This window comes from Postia placenta, assembly GCF_002117355.1.
Source record: "Postia placenta MAD-698-R-SB12 unplaced genomic scaffold POSPLAscaffold_2, whole genome shotgun sequence".
Taxonomy (NCBI): domain Eukaryota; kingdom Fungi; phylum Basidiomycota; class Agaricomycetes; order Polyporales; family Adustoporiaceae; genus Rhodonia; species Rhodonia placenta.
In genome coordinates, this window is record NW_020169833.1 from 3,227,770 (window position 1) to 3,243,542 (window position 15,773).

Sequence of the window (15,773 nt, forward strand, 5' to 3'; positions counted from 1 at the left end):
CTTTGCAGCGTACATCCCTAATGAACTCGATCAGCTGATATCATGTCGCCTTGAGGTGTCCTTCTGCGGGGAGCGCGGCGTCGATACTGATGCGACGCACAACTTTGTAAACAGCCTCCTGTGACTGATTGCTATAACTATTCGTATCCTAGCGTGTCTGTGGTTGTGACTTGTTATCACATAAATGTTTGAAGAACGGAATGGTAATCGCATCCGCAAAGTGTCCGTCTACATGCCGGAGGATGATCCATCTCTCATGTCGCCACCGTCCATCCGTGATCCTTCGGGCATCCTGCTGTTATCTAAGTGCAGTCATATCCATCTCAACTCATAGAAAGACAATGTACCATAACGTCCTCTCGCTGTGCTCTTTTTGCATCCATGCTGTGGATAATAGCTTGGATTGATGTTTGAGAATCAAACCGACAATACGTTCTTGATTCAGTATTTCTTAGGTAGACATAAACGAGGAGCAATGTGTCTCGAAGGTGATTTTCCCGTCATCGTCGTCGTCATTTTAGTCGATGATATTAGGTCAGCGTGCAGGCGAAGCCACACTACATCTCAGTTAGGCCCGACCCCCATCAAAGACCTTGTACTTTATGGAGTAGGGGATCAATAATGAAGCGCACAAAGAGAAGTACAAAGGAAACACGCGACATGTGGTCGTGCGTGATCCAGGACTTTCCCCACACTTCGTGGGTGCATACAAAAGACCCGCCTGTGTTCGATCCGCCCTCCGTTCACAGCTTCTCTGCGACCGCTCCTGCACTTGAGTGGACCTCGCTGGCTTTCTCCTCAAAAGCATTTTGCGCCTACTCGTCTGGCTCTATCATCGCCACTACATATCCACCAAATTCAGCCACAAATCCTGTTACTCGATCTGATATTTACCAGGTAGAAATGAACGCACGGTGTTGGTACGGCTGCAAGGATTGCGCCTCGGCCAACTTACCTAGCTCGACACCACGAGAAATCTCCATGGGGGTGCTCTCGGATGGCACCTTCACGGTTAAACATCCATGGGTTAGCCAATATCTCGACGCCCTCGCCCGTGCATATTACGAGGCAATCATGAAGAACGAGAAGGATCGGCCGACCTACTACTGGTCACCACAACCCAAGACAATCCAGCGCCTAGGGTCAGTGGAAGGCGTCAGCGGGCTACTCGAGATGGAGCTCGACAAGACCCAAAGCGCCCGTATCCTCGCGTTGGCAGCGCTCAGGGTATTCGAGAACCCCCGCCATCCCGCACATTTCGCGCTGTGGGGGCGCCCGACTGATAAGCGCTCCGCACAGGTGGTGTATGAGATGATACGTGAGTGCCATCTTTCTCTGCGTTCGTCCCCGCTCTCATCATCTCAATCTCAGACCACCAGATACCACTCATTACCTCCCCAACGTATTGGATGGGGAACGAACAAATGCTGTACCACCTTCATCGTCAACAAGCATTCGAGTTCCCGCTGCAAAATCGGGCACATCCAAAAAACGATGATGAAGAGGACAGGCTCCAGGCGCGCAAGGCGGTGGCTGAAGCCGCCGCCCAGCGGGCCACCATTCCCCGCGGCGTTCGGCGCATCATCAAAGCCGGCAGCTCCCCAGAGCTTGGAATTCCGGTCACTGCTCATGGAAAGCTGCATGCCTCCACTCCAGCGCTATCAACAATGGCTGGAAATGATGAAGCGCACGTTGTAACAGTCGATGGGCGTCCGGTGCCTGTGCGCAGATCGTGTCGGCAAGCAGCCAAACAAGGTACGGGAACGACAAACCCATCGGGCCTTGGGTCAAGCACGGCCGTAAATGATATGGTGGCACCAAGTGGTGCATCTCGGATGGGGTTGCGCGGCAAGAAGCGTAAGGCTACGGACGTGGAAGAGGCGAAAGGCCCCCTCTGTGAGGCACAAAGCGGAAAGAAAAACGAGGTCCGCTCGTCAAAGAGAGTACGCCGAGCGCCAGCAAAAATCAGATTACGCTGAAGGCTCCAGCATACGAGTCGACGACCGCCACCCCACCAAGCGACGCCCCTTCGAGCTCGACCTCCGGCTTTCGATGGACATATCCTCTCCTCAGTGGCGTGCGTCCAGCCAATATCATACCCCTCAGGTATGTTTTGCCCCTGCGGCTCGCCCAGCGTCGAGCTGATGCGACGAGCAACTTTCAGACACGATCTCTCCGATCTCGTAACTTATTAGTAATTGTATTTTGAGTCTAGCGGATCAAAACTCGTGCTCACATGAATGTTCGAATATAAAATAATCAGAACTTGACCGGCCATATATACTCATGAGTACGATCAATGCCCGCTGCAGAGTCTGAGAGCCCGATCAAGATGTGGCCTGTGGCCCTGTGTGGCGTGGCGCGTCGATAGATTACGTAAGCCAATCATGTAGCCGATGCTCGGCGGAAGTAAGTACTAAGCAGTGCATCCGTCGCTGTCTGTGCGAGCTGTTATACGGGTTGTATTACTGATTTAACTCGCTGTCTGCGGCGCATAGAGCATTCTGGAGATGCAATCTCTGTGTGAGCTTGAATAGTGGACGGGCACTTGTCACAGCCGACTCGGACTTGCGCGAGCACTCCTTCATACTCATGAGCGCTAGTACCATCTTGATCGTTAAGTAGTATCCATTGAGAACTCTTTGTCTGATGCGGTATGCAAGCTTGTACCCAATCCACCTAGCGTGGTTCAGATTTCACTTGAAGATCCATGCTTACGAACGCGGCCCTGAAGACAATAGAGGACACACACACCACTGGTAACTTTCCTTTATTTACCGTCTATCATTCTAACTTCGCGTCTACGAAAAATGCTAGCCATCGGAGATGAGTAATGTCCCTCTGGTGATGAATGAATACAAAGGTACGAGGAAACAAACAAATAAACCTAGTCACGGCGACTCGGGAGGTCATATATATAATGTTACTGTTCTGACATCTGCTTGTCTCACTTCCCTAAATTGACTTTTGTCTCTCCCACTTGGTTAACGGTTTTGCGCCGTGAATCGATCACACACGGCGGTCACTCCTTCAGAGAAAAAGGATGCTTTTCTCACATTTTCCCTCGCGTCACTCAAGGTACCGGTTCAACACAGGCATTTTGCGCTGTGGGGTCGTGGCGCAGTGCTCAGCGAAAGGAGAATCGGATCGACTGGTGCATATTGTTTCTTCCTAGCCAAATCTGTGTCTGATCGTCTGCCGCTCCCAGGTCATAAGCTACAACAAGCTACAATTGCTTGAGGCCCCGCTGTGCTGGAGATGTTGCTAGGGTTGCATCCACCAAACACCCATATTTCCCGTGTCTAAGGTGTCTTTATCTGCGTTTGATGGGGTGGTTTGGTGTGGCAAGACCGCTCTGTCTGTTCCAACTTCGGATGCGACTAATCGCAAGACAAAATCCCGCGGGTCGTGCGGGTCGTAAAGGCAATAATCCGAGCGTCACGCCACCTGTTGCCCTCAGTTTATCCGGTTTCCTACGCGTCCTACAGTTGTTCCATTCCCCCGAGCATGGGTCATAGGAAATACAGGTGATGGAAAGACAGCACCTGCTGGGATGCGCCAGTCAGCACAACAAGCAATGAGGCCCACTCTAGTGGAACATGCTACCGGTTACCCCCATGTATACAACAGAAGTTTATTCTCGCAAGCGGCAAATTCGGGTGAAAATGAAAGGTGCGGTCCAAGCACGTTCATTGATGATGGGATGTCCGAGGTTTCAACCGGTCATAACGAGGCGATGAGGCGATTAGACAGCAAATTTGGCCCGTATTCCGCTGTGAAATGTTTGCTATTCGTCTCAAAGAGCACAACTAGACGTGAACAGGGCGGCACAGTATGGCACATCGTGCTACGGCGGATAGCAGCGGCTGATACAAATTCGAAAGGGGCGATGGTCACCAACACTAGTCAACTGTTCCCTCCCAGGGACTGGCCCAAGTAGGCGCGCCTGATGCGGATCCCCTCGTCGAGTATTAGGTGTTCAAGCGCTTGACAACGAGATGCTAGACGGCGTCGATTCGCCTTGGATATGAGGGGTTCATGGGAAGAAATTCCACGCACTTCCACTGTCTTTGCTACTGTTTTATACCTAGCCATCGTGTTGATGGTTCCTGCGTGCTATGTCATCTATCTTACCTTCTGAAAGCTTGTGCGTGGATGCTCGCCACTGCCACCGATGGCTGCGAAGCGGGCTTATAGTACCGAACTTGGGCAGTATTTCCAGCGACAGGCCATCGGTTGTCTTGACTGTACTGTATTGTCTATTACCGCTGCTATAAAGATAGTCCTTATCCGCTGCTCAAGGATGTCATCATCCGAGGTACGGAGACTAGCTATTGAGCTAAATCAAAGATGAACGTTGCATCTTGCTGGCCCGAGCAGACCGACGACATGGACATCAATGATGCACTCCGGTAGTTATCATACATTGCCAGACCACCAAAAATCGTCCTGATCACGGAATACATCAGTTCACTCTATATACACTATGTATACACCTAAAATCTAGGAAAAGCACTGTAAAGCTGCAGCTTGCCTGTCACAAAGCCGACTGGAGTCCTTGACGTCTTCTAAACATGACATTCGCGCTCTGGTTAGGAAGGATGGACGCGCCACGCCATTGATTTGAGGGTCGTCCAGAGTCGCCCTCAAGCTTGACATCGTACTTGATGAGCAGTATAGCAAGAACAACCTTCAGCTCATACGCCGCAAAGAAGCGCCCCGGGCTTATGGATAGTGCGTGAGCTCGACCCGAAGAAGAGACTTTCGAGAGCACGAACCATGCGTGTTTCCCGTGACCGAACGCAACATACTCCGGGGACGTATTGACGTACTGATACTTGATACGCTCGCTTTCGTCCTCCCTCATATCCGCGAATCGGAATGGTTTGAATACGGCCGCGTCATCGTAGCTGTCTTCATCAAGATGTGTGCACTCTGCAGCCACTCCACAGAGAGTACCAGCAGGTATGACGGTACCGTCAGATAGGATGACGTCCTTCATTGCCTTGCGAATGACCCCGACTAAAAGCTCGTGGTCAATCATCCACAAGAGCACGCAAACGTTCGAAGAGCGACATACCTCCGCTAATCCCGTTCATTCTCTGAGACTCTCTCAAGAAGCTGTCCAGCTTCATCATCCTGCTCACGGCTGGCTTAGTCCAGCCATCAGTCCGAACAATGCTCTCAACCTCTTCCCGGAGGGGATGTATGTACCCCGGATTGGCTGCTAGATGGTACAAAGCGTGCGTGATGCTCTGCAAAATTGTCTATCACCGAGGGAACAGCATTACCACTAATAGACATACGGTAGACGACGTGTGCACGGCAACGAAGTTCGACGTTAGCATCGCATTGACGATAAGGTCGAGTGGTTGCCCGATGGATCGGGATTCCTCGATCAGCCAAGTCAAATAGTCGTTCTACGAAGAAGTCGAATTGGATGTTAGAATACCGTCATTTCCGGCCCCGACGTGTTCAATTTCAATACTCACAGGCTTCTCGGACCAGTCGTTGCCATGGTCTCGCAGCAGCCGGAGCCGCTCTTCTACGACGGGCTCCATCAATGCTGAGAACTTGCGGAGCGACCGTCGAGGCCAGGGCAGCCATGGTCCAACCAACCTACAAGCGCAAGATCTGTTATTTCCATGCCGCCCCGTAGACTGTGATTTGAATACTCACGGCTTGAAGATCGAAGGGACAAGCCCAAGGGTGAATCTCGCCAACCCCACATTGCGAGGAAACTCAAGCACCGTCTTGAGGAATTCAGAGTTCCTGCCTGTGATATCGCTTAGCGCCGCGAAAAAGATAGGCGCACGTCGAAGTTGACGCTCACACATTGGTAGGCCAACGAAGGCACGATTGCTAGCACGACAAACGATTTGCATCATCGTATCGAGTGCGGGGACGCTAGTCCATTCTAGCGACTGGTCAGCGGACGAGTGCATATTCGCTGCTGGCGCTCTGCACGCACCATCCCCGTGAATGGGAATCGAGTCCTCTGTGGCAACGCGAATCTCGTCAACGACATCTGGCAGAAGACTCGCAATGTTGCGGGTCAGTGGGCCCTTAATAACCGCAATATGGATCGGCATGTCGATGACATTCGGAGCAATAGTGTATTTGGTTTGCACCAGCTGAAGCGCGCACATCAGATGAAAGCTTGCTCCTTGATCAGGGGAGGAGCCTTACCTCTTCAATGGCATGTATGAATGACATTTGATCGTCGGGGAGCTTGCGAAGTTCCTCGTTCAACTTGGCACCGCACAGGATAACGACCCAAGTGTCCAGCATTGTAATTCTGAATGCCGATCCCTTGTGCTAATGTCGGGGTTTTTAGTCTTGGACTCCACGAAGGGCCACGGCAACATACCTTCGCATATCCCTCCTGAAGGATTTCTCGGCCATGCCTCATAAACTGTATCGCCCCAATGTATGACAACAAGGGAGCTGAATACCCGACAGCAGGAATCCGATACAGCTGACAATGAGGTCAGCGACAACGCTTAAAAGTCTCGCGGGAGAGCTAGCACATACTGGATTGGACCTCCTGTACAAGAAGAGCACCAGAAGCGATGCGGCGATCAAGGCGTACGACACTGGAAACATGAGGGCTCGTAAAGATTGAATGTTCGTGTAAAGGAAAGCAGTCTGCGACGGTCTACTCGGGCCTTGGTGGTTCCCAGGTTTTGAAGCGGCTTTTACCCGTGCGTAGCTGCCTTAGCTAAGCTCGATCTTGGCCACCGAACAGGCCCTTATCGTGTATCCTTCGATATGTCGAGAACGTCACTCGTACGATGGGCTATGCTTCGCCCGTCCGATGTTCGCCCATGTTCCTGTGGAGCTGTGCAGTCAGTATCATACAAATTCTGTCGAAACCCAGGTGATGACAAAGGAGATTTTCGGCCCGCGTAAGGCACTCACCAGCTAGACAACCGACTTACATCCGCAGAAGAATTCTGAAATATGGACGGAATGGACATCCAATAATAGACACGGGACTCGGATGCAGAACGCGTCCGAAAGCTGCATCATACATCCAGCCGCTTCTCATAAGGTGCAGCAGAATAACCTCGCGCCTCCGGGACGGGGCGTGTTCAACTGTAGCCGCTCACAGACTCACCATCGATGTGAGAATCGAGGACACCGTCCCCATGCGTACGGCTCCGCAATAGACCTCGCAAATCTATGACATCCACTGGCACAAGACCATTTTACCTCACAGCAGCGTATCACCGCGATCAAGATCTTTGGACGCGGTCCAGACGTTACGTGTACTTCTGCGATAAGCTTACTTCCAGGCTGGGAACGAGTCAGTCGTCTGGAGCAGTGATCTGGGAAGGCCTGGGAAGATCTCATGAACACACCAAAACACTGGCATGACATCGCAGCTAAACGGTGATGTCGACGCTCGAGTGAACCTATAGAGAGCAAGCGTTCTCCATTGATGTTCCAGTGACACTTGGAATGCCCGAATTTAGCGGACAAGGTCCTCGTATCCGGAGGCGAGAGTGGGCGTTGAGGTGACCAGCAGCTCCGCCGACCAATCTCCAAGTAACCTCGCCTCGGGGCATTAATCGGCTGAATTCCTTCGATGCTGGCTAGATTGGAACCCTCTCATGGGATCCCCGGGAGGCAAGGCGCGCCCCCCTATGTCCACCATATCCTCGAGATGGGGAGATAAGACATATGGAAGACATACGGTGGGAAGACGGAGGCGCAAAATGCTCGTAAGATGTGGTGCCAGAATGGAGTGTCCACTCATGTTTTTGCGGAGTGGGGTTCTTCCCGATGTCGTTGTATCCATGAGGTGCTCCTGCACGATGCAATGTGTAAGGCTGCAGTTCCCACCCGCGTAGCACTGGCAACAGCACAGCCTCAACTGTCATGCAAGGATAATCAAGCCAAGGCTTGGTCCTGAAGCTATGGGTACGGTTTGTCATCGGCACCGGGTCTACCAACATACGAATGAGTGTTCGCCGAACGGCGCAAACGTCCGCTTAGAAGTCAATTTCACGTCATCCTGTGAGCCTCGTTGTGCAGGTCTAGGTATCGAGCAGCGTGGGTCTTTCACTGCAACTCGTTGGGCTGGTTATCAGAGTTTTGTCGAAGGTGTATAGTCGTGAGCAAGACGGGCATCGCACGCATGGAGGTCAGAGTGACGGATAGAAACGGGTAACGGCTTTCCCGATTCAGGCGGATCAATTAAGTTGATCATCATCAAACGGCTGACCTGAAATGGAAAATAACCTTGAGCTTCAAACCTTCCAAACAATCAGATTTTGAACCACCATCGAACAGCTTCAGAAATATCAAGGTGTTGTCAGGAGAGAACTAACAAGGCGCATGTAAGATCGTCTGCCCATCATGGTTCAATCAGAATGACATATTTAGTGCCAGGTTATATAGGCAGTCCGATAACTGCCTGAGTAATCCAATAGGCACGTTGCGTTGTCTGCTATGGGTGTCAAGATGTGTACACAGTTATACGAACATCGTGTATCTCGGACAAGGCATGCTTTTGCTTTTGCTCGTCTCGAGGAAGCGCACATCTGAGCCGTGGCTCATATGTGCGCTTGTGTCCAGGATACGTATCCTCAACCTCCTGTTATTCGGTTATATCTGCATGTCTTACGCAGTTCGACTTTGCCATTGTCCCTGCTGCCCACTTGATCTTTACACAGGCTTGATTCACACGCGAACGTCTGGAATCGCGCATTGACTTCGTGCTCACCGACTTCAATTCGGAACATTCACCGGCAATGTGAATTTACGCACAGTAATGCACTTGGATTTGCTTCGAAGTCTCGGACCCTCGACCTTACGGCCACAAGGAGACAAACTCGCTCAAGGCCCGCCGACTTAACTCTGCGTAAGTTCCCGCCACGACGTCACAGAAGGACACAGCGAAGTTATTAATATTCAGAAGCTAACACGAAGGCGGGCGTCCGCGATCTTCCGGATTCCGTGCATACAATGAACTTCGCGACCGCACGGTTTCTGGAGCATGTGACAGTGCTCGTGGTCGGCGTAGTGCCGCGAGAACTGCGATGCTCGGTCCAAAGCAGAGGGTCCCAATTCATGGCTTGCGGTCTCTGCAAGAGGAAACTCGGCTTCTTTGTTCGCCACCGCTCAAGATGAGGATATCTCTCGTGCAATGACTATTTATACAACGATGACCGTCAAGTGTAGAGCATATCGGCTATCACACATTGCGTCAAAGTAAAAGCGCTGGAACGTTCACGACCTAACCTCGCATGGTGCGCACCCACGAAACACCCAGACGCGCTGGATATGATGAAGGTAATCCAATCCCAGCCGATATCTCCGTGGGTGCTCCCAATATCGATACCGGGCGCGTGAGACGTCACGGTATCACCGCGTGGCGATGTCAATACACAAGGAGAAGGGCGCTGGTGCCGTCGGCGAGTATCTGGTCGTGGTCGAGCGTACGCGACATCTGCCTGGAATTATATGGCGCCTGGCGCTCCAGCATCCTGTGTCCGATTGATGCAGGCTTTCTACCACTAGCAAGGTCGAGTTCTACGAGAAGCGGTCTCGCATACGCGACTCACGCTGGTGGAGCATGCGCGAAATGAACTGCCTCGCTCTGGGTCTAAGTTTCTGTGGTTTGAGAGTTGACACGTCTTCACTGTGTTAGGCACTAGGATACAGTGTTCTTGTTAGTTGTATTGTGCAATGACGGCCTGAGTAAGTACCTGCCCTGCCCTCTTTGTGCAAGTATACTGTTAAGTTGGCTCATGTCATTGTGCGGCTCCCCGGGTTCTCGTATGTGCCACATAAGAAATATGATGTATGCTTGTGCAGTTACATAGCTGCAGTACGTTCAAAGTACTGTGTACTTAGTACCACTATGCATTTAATAGGCGCCCAATGTTGCCACATTCGAAGCTCGATCATTTAGTTGGCTCCTTGCGATCAATAATGATGATTATTACCATTCTACTCTAACTGCTGCAGTCTCAATATTTCCCGGGACGCAATCCTGAATGACTACGCCGTCTAGCTCAGAAGCCCTTTGCGAGATCCTGCTTTTGCGTTACGTGCCGTCGAGGAAGATTTGAGTCACTAGCTGACAAATCTTGCCGTTCTGAGGCAACGTCGCCGACTCACAGGGCATATTTCTCTTGAGCCTTTCCTCCACGCTGAACTGGGAACTACCCAGTCGTCCTTATCCAGGAAATTCAAGTCCTAGAAGCCAGGTAGAGGAAGCTAGCATGCATTCGAAACGACCTTTATCTCCTGCCTCCCTACCACCCTCGAAGCGCCTGCACGGTGCCTTGTCTTCAAGCCCCTCTGATCACAATCCGCGACCGACATTCGATACTTTGTTCTACGATGAAATCATCCTTTCCATCTTCTCCTACCTCCCCTGGACAGACCTTTGCTCTATTCAGTCGACGAACCGCAACTGGGCGCGGCTCTCGCTCGACAATCAGGTACATACACACTCTTCACCCGCATGCATGTCGCAGAATTCATGCTCGAACGCCCCGGATAGCTGTGGAAAGCGCTGTATCTGAAGGAGTATGGCCGCACGAGGCTCCGTGGCGTCAGGGGCTTCATCGGGCGCATGGACGGACGAGAGGTCCGTCCGCTGCCTGGCAGAGCTAAGTCGGAGGAAGTGAAGGACTGGAAGTGGATGTTCCGGATCAGCTCTAACTGGCGCACAGGTGTGTATTATGACCATGTGTAGATGTCGTACTCTGAGATCTCCTACAGGCCGCTGCTCCGTAGCGCCCCTTGACGCCTCGATCGAACGGCCACTTGCGAAAGCACCTCTTCCAGAGCAGGATGCTAGCGATGCCGATAATGGTACATGTTTACTTCTCGCTGGCAGCCTGACCATCTCGGCGCGTACTTGTCTTTCGACATGTCCGGTCATATCGCTCTCTTTGCCGACCCACCAGACATACACTCTCCGCTGTCCACCCAGGAACCCCACAGTCTCAACGCGGATCACAACTCTCGCACTTGACCAGTCGCCCCCATCATCTGCCCATACTATACGACTGATATCATTCTTGGAAATCGGAGAATTTGCAATATTCTCTGTCAACCACCACACGCCCTCGCTTTCGTCACAGATTCTCACCTACGTACCCACTGGTAGGAACCAGCGCGCATCGCCCATCATTCAGGCAGTATACCACCACCCGCTTCTCGTGACGCTGTCGTCATCGTTCCGTCTCTCGTTATATGACCTCCAGAATGACACTGTCGCGCACACGCAGACGCTCATGTCATTCACGTCGTACCCGCCCAGTTCTCTCGTGCTGTCGGTGCTGTCCCCGTCAATTTACAAGCTTATCGTTGCGTACGCGATACCGGTCTACCCATCACACTGGAGCGTCGGCGCGACCGAGCTTATGATCTCCGGGCGCGCCCCAGATCGCATGACCGTCACGGGCACGCGCACCACGCGCGCGATTGATATTCCGCAAGGTTGGATGGACGAGACGAAGATGAGTCTGGTGCGCGAGCAGTGGGACCGCAAGGTCGCGCGGGTCGCCGACACGCAAACGGACGGCAAGTGGGTCGTGCTTGCGCCCGGCGACCCCCTGTTGACTCGTTTAGGAAGCGACAAGCTACTCGCTTCCGACGCCCCATCTGCTCCTCCGAGCCCATCGGGCACGCCGCAGTACGCCTCGTCGAGTCTCCACACGGCGACTTCATTGCAGCTGTACCGCCTATACTTCCCATCATCCGCGTCCGTCGCATCAGCGCCGAAATTGACGTTCGTACGCAATCTGCATGGACACGTTGGTCCTGTGTCCGCACTTGCACTTGCGGACGGGCGCTGTGTCAGCCTCGGAGTGGACGGCGGCATGTGGGTGTGGGACCTCGAGGGCGGGACAGGTGCAGAGGCATCGAGTGACTTTGAGGCGAGTCAAGAAGAGGAAATCGAGAGCCTAGGGGTGCGGGGTGCGCTGTCGACAAAGGGTAGCATTGTTTTCGACGAGAGGAGGATTATTAGTGCGGACGCCGGAGGCGTGCGGGTGTGGCGGTTCGATGTGTGATTTATGGATATTCGTTGCATAGATGACTGTAGAGTTTGTTCTGTTCGTTGTATAATCCGTGTACCATTACATGTAACTGTTACTACGTTTTCTCTTTGGAATTGACCTTCGTATGAACTGCAATGAGTATACCGCCCCCCAGAGGTTTTGTTCCCATTCACTTGCCGCATTAGGAGCAAGGTGCGTCACGGCGCTACCTGCAGATGTAGCGCCGATGCTGAACTTGGTCACCGACCACCATGGCGCCGTCGCGCGGACCGACGACCGTAGCGCGCAACCTCCACTTCACGCTCGACAGACATAAAGGGCCGGTTCACGTTGTCCGATATGCAAAGGGCACAGCGAAGTATGTCCTCACTGGAGGCCAGGACCGCACCGTCCGCCTGTGGAACCCCGAGTTGGGGACGGAAATCAAAAAGTACGCTGCACATGGCTATGAGGTCCTGTCCATCAGTGTGTGAGTGCGAGATTTGGCTCCTATGACCGTGTCATGGTCGAGAGCTGATGGCTGGATAGGTCGCACGACAACAGTAAGCTCGCCTCTTCGGGAGGCGATCGGTCTGTGTTTCTGTGGGATGTCGTGACGGGCACGACCATAAGGCGGATAGCAGGGCACATGAGCAAAATCTTCACGGTTGAATTTAACCAGGATGCCAGCATCGTGGCGAGCGGTTCGTCCTTGCCCTACCTCAGTTCTTCCGACGGTTTTTGAAACACCGGCCCGTCAACAGGCTCTTATGACTCCACAGTCAGATTGTGGGACCTCCGGTACGTGATTTACTTGACCTTTCGGCATAAGGATTCCTCATTTTCGCTTTCGCAGCTCTCAAAACCGACAGGCTATCCAAGTTCTCGAAGACGCGCGTGACTCCGTGCAGACGCTCCATGTCGGACCCACCTACATCCTCACCGGGTCCGTCGACGGCCATGTGCGTACCTACGACTTACGCATGGGCGAGCTGCGCGCAGATTTCATTGGACGTGTGTTCCCTCTTGCCGCGCTCGTGTTGCCTCTTGCCTCACATTCCAGCAGATCCAGTAACTTCCGTCGTGCCTTCGCAGGACGGCCAGACGTACTTGGTCTCTACGCTTGATTCTCACGTGCGCCTGATGGACATGTCCACGGGAAAAATGTTGAACGACTTCACTGGGCATGCCGTCTCGTCGTATCGCTGCCGCGCGTGCTTCGGACACGGCGAGGCGAGCGTCGTGTGCGGCGATGAGAAGGGGACGGTGTGGGCATGGGACCTGCTCGACGTGTGTCTACTCTTCATTCCTCGTCTTGTCGGATCTCTGACCTTTGAATTGGCGTGTCCAGGCCGCGCCGATGCAGCCGAACCCTCCGCCACGAGTGCATGATAAGGTGATTACTTGGGTAGAGCACCATCCAGTAGAGCCAGGCGAGCTCGTCACTGCAAGTGCCGACGGGACGGTGAAGGTCTGGAGGAATTCAAGCCCGTCAGATGCTTGACTCTAATTCGACCAATGATGATCGGTAAGAAGGTTGAGAACGCTGCGAATGTGGTGAGAACCGTGTATTGTCTATCCTGTATATGTGCGACTCGTGGCACCCATACGCCAGGTCACGGACTCTTCCCATGACTTCAATGATGTTCTTCCAGGCTCTGGAGACGTAGGCAGACAGCACTAGTATTTACGCTGCTCGAACTTTTCCAAATAACCTGTTATTTGGGCACCAGTCAATTTGATTACCAGTCAGAACGTTTGTGCTTATGTGAGACCTTGACAGTGCATCAAATGATTGCCGCCCATATTTTGTGGCTAAGATTGTGGCTGTTGGAGACGCCGCGGTGGCTCTGGTGGTGTGCTCTTTCCCTGGAAAGTAGGCTACCCCGTAGATGCGGCGACAATCTGGTCTCTCCGCTACACATTCACAAAATAGGAGTGGAAGGCTACAGATAAGTGTAGCAGTCGGTGGGCACCTTGGGAAGAGCAAGACCGACACGTTTGACGGAGGTGCGCACGGGAGATACGCATCTTCCAGCGGTAGACGAGGCATGATCGCGTCCACCGACTACCAGACAGACGCAAAGCTCTCCGACGCACTCTCAGCAAGCCTCAAGGCCTACTACGCATCGTGTAGGCCCTCGAGGCACACCCTCCACACGTCCAGTTTCATAGTGCATAGCGGACCTGACAATCCCTCAAGGGAAGCTCGTTGGAGACGAGCTGCGCAAAGTCGTAAGATACCCGCACAGGTGAGTGAGCAGCGCATACACGTGCCAATGCCACAACATTCTCTTTTGTGCTTTGGCCTTACAAGCCATATTATTCAGTAACAAAATGTATGGCCGCACATGACGAAACTGTGCTGGGCAGAGTCCTACCAGTGCGACTGTAATCGCGGACGGGTCCTCCCCCCTTCCTCACAGGCAACTTCGTCCACAACGCCGTCGTCCACGTCTACACCGTCGTCCTTCGCGCTGCCCGCTACTACCAATTCCTCATCGCCATCGTATTCAAATCCAGTGAAGCGTACATAAAGTAGCCCCTCGCATTGGATCATAAACACTACCAAGAGGTCCAAGGCTTCGGTTACTTCAAATACTGGCAGTGGGACACCGATGAACTGCCAGGCTGCGGAGGCAAGCTGCATATCACGGCGGAGGGAAAATCGCTTCGCATCCGCTTGGGCCTCACATAAAGGGCCAGAAGATTGTGGTCATGGTAGAGCATCCGACAAATCCTGCGCATATAGAGAAGATGGACATGGTAGCATGGCAATATATTACAACCAATCTCGGTACATGACGTAGCTAACTTCTCCAGCGCATGCGGTTCACCGCGGCCAGATGAGCGTGAGGTGATACAAGGCTATCGCGTGAGGGCAAGAAAGAGACCAACTCTTCTTCTAGTACAAGCCTGCCTGGCGAAGCGAAGGCCACCAGCTTCCAATGTCGTGTGGGCCTGATTTGACTTCGTCATTATATTGGCCTTTCGACGGAGAAAGAGTCAGTAGGTGGCATTTGTGCTGTATGTCGGTGACTCACCAGACTGATACCAGATCCTTGCATATTGTGTCCCACTGAAGAAGTAGACCTCGTGTCCGTCGCCTCCCGGCTTGGGAAACGCCATGTCGACCGTCTCGAACCCGGACTTCTTCAGTGATGGCCAAATGTTATCGATGTCCTTCGCGCCCGACGCGTTCTCCCCGACGCTCACGCCATGACCGTCCGCGCCAGGTTTGAACTTAAATTGAAGCCACTCGGTGTCTTTGAAGAAGTACACCCAGTAGTAGCCGTCGTCAGCCGGCCAGGCGATCTGCAACGTGACATCCGGAGTCCCGAACTGGGGCCCCTGGAGGTTGGCGAACTCGATGAGGGTGTTCTTCGGTCCGTCGATGAGTTTGTCGTCGTGGGCGCCAGGTTTGGAACAGACCTCTACGAGGACGTAGCGGTCCTGGAAGAAGAAGAAGACCTGGTTAGGGGTGCTCGGATTGGGGATGGCCGCGTCGATGCAGGAGAAGCCTACATGCTTCAACGACACCCAATCGTCTGTGATGCAATGAGGTCCAGACAGAAGAGTGTCCCTCAAAGTGGACGTATGGAAATGGATCAAGACATATTTATCGTCTTTGAAGATGTACACCTCGTCACCAGACGACCTTGGATTAATGAAGCCAGTGACATACGGCGGGATAGAGCGCTTGGGTGTCATTGTATTGTCTGCAAATGCGAGAAGCCTAAGACTCACCGGGAAATATACGAACAGGAG

The 15,773-nt window shown here is 52.9% G+C and overlaps 5 protein-coding genes across 5 annotated transcripts; 3 read left to right on the plus strand and 2 right to left on the minus strand.

Annotated features, from left to right (window-relative positions):
* Window positions 1-981: 981 nt before the first annotated feature.
* Window positions 982-2,625, plus strand: POSPLADRAFT_1131341 (hypothetical protein; the record flags this gene model as incomplete). The annotated part of the gene is made up of 5 exons (XM_024484064.1): window positions 982-1,318; window positions 1,372-1,943; window positions 1,970-2,077; window positions 2,394-2,409; window positions 2,558-2,625. The coding sequence occupies 5 exons, from the start codon at window positions 982-984 to the stop codon at window positions 2,623-2,625; spliced, it is 1,101 nt and encodes a 366-aa protein (XP_024343466.1).
* A 1,912-nt stretch (window positions 2,626-4,537) lies between these two features.
* POSPLADRAFT_1053302 (hypothetical protein) lies at window positions 4,538-6,606 on the minus strand (the record flags this gene model as incomplete). Its single annotated transcript, XM_024480376.1, has 11 exons — window positions 4,538-4,724; window positions 4,779-5,022; window positions 5,081-5,255; window positions 5,307-5,420; window positions 5,493-5,619; window positions 5,680-5,776; window positions 5,834-5,917; window positions 5,972-6,134; window positions 6,190-6,318; window positions 6,371-6,478; window positions 6,535-6,606. The coding sequence occupies 11 exons, from the start codon at window positions 6,604-6,606 to the stop codon at window positions 4,538-4,540; spliced, it is 1,500 nt and encodes a 499-aa protein (XP_024343467.1).
* Window positions 6,607-10,235: 3,629 nt separating this feature from the next.
* POSPLADRAFT_1064826 (hypothetical protein) lies at window positions 10,236-12,038 on the plus strand (the record flags this gene model as incomplete). Its single annotated transcript, XM_024481856.1, has 3 exons — window positions 10,236-10,457; window positions 10,520-10,691; window positions 10,741-12,038. The coding sequence occupies 3 exons, from the start codon at window positions 10,236-10,238 to the stop codon at window positions 12,036-12,038; spliced, it is 1,692 nt and encodes a 563-aa protein (XP_024343468.1).
* Window positions 12,039-12,277: 239 nt separating this feature from the next.
* POSPLADRAFT_1131350 (hypothetical protein) lies at window positions 12,278-13,509 on the plus strand (the record flags this gene model as incomplete). The annotated part of the gene is made up of 6 exons (XM_024484066.1): window positions 12,278-12,495; window positions 12,555-12,709; window positions 12,770-12,806; window positions 12,862-13,019; window positions 13,072-13,295; window positions 13,357-13,509. 6 exons carry the CDS (start codon window positions 12,278-12,280, stop codon window positions 13,507-13,509), a joined length of 945 nt encoding a protein of 314 aa, XP_024343469.1.
* Window positions 13,510-14,382: 873 nt separating this feature from the next.
* Window positions 14,383-15,716, minus strand: POSPLADRAFT_1132993 (hypothetical protein; the record flags this gene model as incomplete). Its single annotated transcript, XM_024484283.1, has 3 exons — window positions 14,383-14,636; window positions 15,050-15,216; window positions 15,250-15,716. 3 exons carry the CDS (start codon window positions 15,714-15,716, stop codon window positions 14,383-14,385), a joined length of 888 nt encoding a protein of 295 aa, XP_024343470.1.
* Window positions 15,717-15,773: the final 57 nt, after the last annotated feature.